Raw genomic sequence first — 4,713 nt, forward strand, 5'->3', positions numbered from 1 at the left:
GATGGAACAAAAAGAGAATGGATTAAACAAATTGACAAAATCCCAACTGTACACAGCAGTAATCTAGAGAGCGTACGTTAAAATAGGACATCATTCATGAGCAACTTATGCCTAAGCCAAAAGCAAAAAAAAAAGATGTGAACATTATTGAAGTCATTCAAATGTGATGAGCTTATTATATAAAGCAGTTGCATGACAAGCACCGTCTGCAGAAATCTCATTCCATCTTTCTCCTTCATTCAGTGAATGAACCATTAGATGCATCAAACTCATTCAACTGAGCACCCATAATAATCTCGCACATAACCCTCCAGAGCTGGTGGGAAGATGGCCCCAAAGATTAAGCAGCCGAGGGGAGGAACATTGCACCGCGTACAAATACCAGTCATGCTACTAGCTCCATAACAGAGAAAATGTAAATGCGCATTTTCTGAGTCTGTTCTCACCAATTGGTCACTTCAATAAACTTTTTAGTCCAAATGATTCACGGTTTTAGTCCCCGGATTTCTAAATTTTCAAATATAGTCCCCTAATTTTTAAAATTTCTGAAATTTTTACACAATGTAGTTTTGATATGTGTACATTGTGGAATAATAAGCTAAAAATAATTAGTTGGTGTGATAATGCATATTTTTTGGAATTTTTTCTATAAGCTAAAATCAGTTTAAAAATATAAAGGAAAAATCAAAAGTCGGAAGTAATAGACTAAGGAAAAGAAGAAAAAAAATGATTTTTTACTAGGTTCTCATATTTTTGTTTTTCTATTAAATAAAATAATACTTCAATGATATGAAAAATAAAATAAGATTAAAAACTGGATGACTATATTTACAAATTTAAAAGCAGAAGACTAGAACAGTGTGAATCAGTGAAAATAAACGGACCAAAAGTGTAAATAAGAGAAAATACCTTCTCTTCGTTTCTCAATCACATATTTACATCTTGAGAAATCATGTCCCACCTTGTTGTATGAAATAATTCAGAACGTGTTAGATCCCGCTTCCTTCCAAAGAATATCCTCCATCACAATGGTTTTAAGGAGCATCTGCACCCCTCTAATTTTTTTGCAGATGCTGAGTGATCTAGGTTTTCAGTTTGTCTCCAGATCAATGTTTTGGACTTTATTTGCCAGCTCTCCAACAGCTTCAGAGCCTGTAACATTTTCAGACTGAGTAGAAGGCGTGATCCATTTCCACCAACCATGCCGCCTCCTTATTTTGCCATCCTATAATTAAAGAGTAAAAACAAAAGAAATTGAAAAAATTAATAAAAACACCTCACAAACAAAAACTACCCCGATAAAATGTCTTCCTTTCAAAATTCTTAAAACTAGAAAAATACCTGCATTTCAACCACGGATGAAGTTTGAACAGCATCAAATACAACCTGAATATCTTCAGTCAAATGCGCGACCTAATAGACAAAAAACACATTTGTTATCTAGTGAACAATGCTAATGACCCATCTGAAAGATTTAATTAAGATAAACAATCAAATACCCTCAAACAACTTACTAGTTTGAAGCTGGCTATTAAATTTAAAGGAACCCAGCCCTGATCGTCCATTATCCCTTTCAAGTAAACATCATTGATTAAATTCTGATCACTGCAAAAGACAAATTAGACAGATTGTGGCAAAAAAAAAAAAGGTCAACTTTTTAAGAGTTAAATATCATAAAAAGAATAAAATAAAAATTGATGTAGACCGATGTTTAACATTACCTGAAATAGTAGTCAATTTGATTGACAATCTTAGTATACAATTTTGGATCAATAGGTTCATATAGCATTGTGTTAGGTGGTATTGATGGCACAAATGGAACCCCTCTTGACGGCTCCATGGGCATAGATGAACTATATACCACTTGAGGGGGTGGTTCTGACACAAATGGAACCCCTCTTGACGGCTCCATGGACATAGATGAGCTATATACCACTTGAGGGGGTGGTTCTGACACAAATGGAACCCCTCTTGATGGCTCCATGGGCATAGATGAACTATATACCATTTGAGGGGGTGGTTCTGCAAATACATTTAATCATCAGAATCATCCGAGCATGTTCATAATACATAAAATACCATCTTAATGTTAAGACATCGTACCGTGATATCCATATGAGCCTCCAAAAGGCCATACTAGTTGTGGTGGTGGAACATAATATTGAACAGGCGGTGGAGGCCTTACAAAGGGTGCAACAAATCTTGGACAACTATAATTGTCTATAGTGTTAAAATTTCTTTGGTGAACAATCCAGTCCTGATTTCCAGGCCTGTTCCCATAGTTTTGATTATGAAAACCATCTCCACGTCCACGTTGATGCTGACCACCACTTCGGTACTTGAATGAATTTCGGTGATGCGGTTGAGCATCATTAGGCACAAATACCGCTCTAGGTGGATAATGATTTGGAGCAGAGTTATGGTTGTGAGAACCTGGTGGGACAGCAAAAGAACCTTGAGGCAGGTGGCCTCCATTGGAAGTCACGTTCGGATTCGGATGCCTATAAGGCCTCTGATGAACTGGCATTGGAGGTCTATTATTCATACTTGGAGTATCCCTAACTCGGTCACGTGGAAAGGGGAGCATGGTTCCAGTACCCTAAAATCAACGCAAACATTAAATTATGTGAACAAGTACCCTATAGAAACAAAAACAGAAACAAAACATATATAGTAACAGTAAAAATGCAGATAAACTTGATCTCAGTAACATCCCCAAATATTTGTCACTAACATGGAGATAATATTGAAAAAACATAAACAAAAACAAACTCAGTAACACAGCAAATACAACAAACCCTAACAGATAAATAAAACAATTACTAAAAATTAAACATACTAAAACTGAATAATTATAAAAATAAGCAAGGTAAACTTAATTTTTTTTTACATAAAATATAACTAAATTTGGAGAGAAAAAATACCTGCAATTGAGGCAAGGTTGATGCATCCAAGGAAGTTTGCCCCACTTCTTGTGGTGGCGGTGGTGGTGATTTCACCGTAGCTTTGGCAGATTCAGATAAGGCAGGCCATGATTCAGCATCCATGACCGAAGAAGAAGCAGCATTGGAGGGTTTGTTCCAAACAATCCTCCCGACAATATTGGCATTGTTTTCACAGGAGTTAATGTCGATGTGTTCCATCCCCGAAGTGACGGAGGGAGTGTCAACGACAACGGTGGTGGAAGGAGGCGGTGAAGAGGAGGAATGAGGTGCAGCGGAGGCGACAATCTGGCTCCACGGTGCAGAAACGGCAACGGCAGCGGCAACGGGAGGATGATTGGGAGAGGAAGCATTGATAGCCATTGGATTCGGAATCGGGTGCTTAAGTGAAATTAGGATTCAGGGTTTGATCTCCGTAATAAAACTATTTAATTTGTGAATTAAGGAATTTATTTGAAGCGATACTTAAATGTTTGATTCCTTCTAAAACACCTGATTTCGATTAAATCGGAAAATTAGTTTTTTTTTTAAAATTGAATCAATTTTATATTTTAAACATAATTGGAATGAGTCAACTAGTTTTTAAAAATAAATTTGAATAAACTTTTAAATTTGATTGGAACGATGGGCCTTGTTTTTTAAAAATAAATTTGAATTTATTTGTAAATATTATAATTGAATTACATATTTTAATTTCTAATTAAATTTGATTTAACCTATTTTGTATTGAATTTTATTTGTAAATATTAAATAAATTAAGATTATATATATATATATATATATATATATATATATATATATATATATATATATATATATATATATATATATAAATTTTGAATTTTTAAATTTATTAAAATATCAATTTTAAAAGAGTTTAATTGAAATACACTAACAATCTAAAATAATTTTATACCGTCAACTAATCATGGACGCTGGATATTAAAAAAAGTTTGACTTTTATTTTAAAAATCTATCCAGTGATATAAATAGGTGATGGTGATGAACCGTGTGTAAAACTTTTTACATTCATTTTAAAAATACTTATTAATAATGGTAATAGTTTTTTGGGAAATAATTGATTATAAAATTAATTTGGTTCTTTTATTAAAAAATCAATCTTAATATATGTAAAACATTATAGTACTAGTATTTTTGATACATAAGGATTCAATTTTTATTAAATTTAAAACTTATTTTTTAATAATAAAATTGAATATGTATTTATAGCATTATTAAAAATCATATTGGTTTTTATTAATAAAAATAAATATATATTTAGTATTACTAAGAAACATAAATCTTTTATATAAAGTATTACAAAACAATTTGATTGAATAAATGTGTAAAAGAAATTACACCATAAGTACATAAATATTAATCTCGATATGAAATTAATATTTATACTCTATTGTGTAAAAAAAATTATACAACCAATCAAATTTTGTCAAATAACTATTTGTTGAACAATTTAAAAAGTAGTATTACGAAATAATCCGATGAGTTTTAAGAAGTTTTATAAAAAAAGATAAGACGTTTTAAAATATTTTATGTGTGTGCATTGTCTCAGGATTTCAAAGTCTACTCTTGTTTCGTTTACAATTAACTGATCAAAAATGACATAGAACACTAAGCTCAATTATACAAGCTAGCTTTCACAACTTTAGTTCCATTCAATTTTATTTAGCTTTAATTTGTTCTTTCAAATGGAACCTTAAAACTTGAAGATACTTTAGATATATTTCTTTCTTGTTCATATATCATCATTAAT

At 32.0% G+C, this 4,713-nt stretch overlaps 1 protein-coding gene across 3 annotated transcripts; it reads right to left on the reverse strand.

Moving 5' to 3' along the window:
- Positions 1–3,389, reverse strand: LOC127074729 (la-related protein 1C). Of its 3 annotated transcripts, none has more exons than XR_007786105.1 (7): positions 2,925–3,389; positions 2,104–2,599; positions 1,722–2,022; positions 1,515–1,605; positions 1,342–1,413; positions 910–1,225; positions 1–393 (listed from the first exon to the last, which is right to left on the reverse strand). XR_007786105.1 is itself a non-coding variant. In XM_051016075.1 (6 exons), exons 1-6 carry the CDS (start codon positions 3,303–3,305, stop codon positions 1,091–1,093), a joined length of 1,476 nt encoding a protein of 491 aa, XP_050872032.1. In that variant the 5' UTR covers positions 3,306–3,389; the 3' UTR covers positions 1–1,090. The 3 variants fall into 3 exon arrangements, 1 of the variants encoding a protein (XP_050872032.1); XR_007786104.1 differs by having other exon boundaries at positions 1–436; XM_051016075.1 differs by having other exon boundaries at positions 1–1,225.
- Positions 3,390–4,713: the final 1,324 nt, after the last annotated feature.

Source organism: Lathyrus oleraceus, chromosome 4 (genome assembly GCF_024323335.1).
Source record: "Lathyrus oleraceus cultivar Zhongwan6 chromosome 4, CAAS_Psat_ZW6_1.0, whole genome shotgun sequence".
Taxonomy (NCBI): Eukaryota; Viridiplantae; Streptophyta; class Magnoliopsida; order Fabales; family Fabaceae; genus Lathyrus; species Lathyrus oleraceus.

Coding starts and splice junctions, on each gene's coding strand:
- LOC127074729 (XM_051016075.1), bottom strand. CDS start 3,305: ATGGCTATCAATGCTTCCTCTCCCAATCATCCTCCCGTTGCCGCTGCC. Junction 1,606..1,721: donor CAAATTGACTACTATTTCAG/GTAATGTTAAAC, acceptor TGTCTTTTGCAG/TGATCAGAATTTAATCAATG. Junction 1,414..1,514: donor TAATAGCCAGCTTCAAACTA/GTAAGTTGTTTG, acceptor TTTGTCTATTAG/GTCGCGCATTTGACTGAAGA.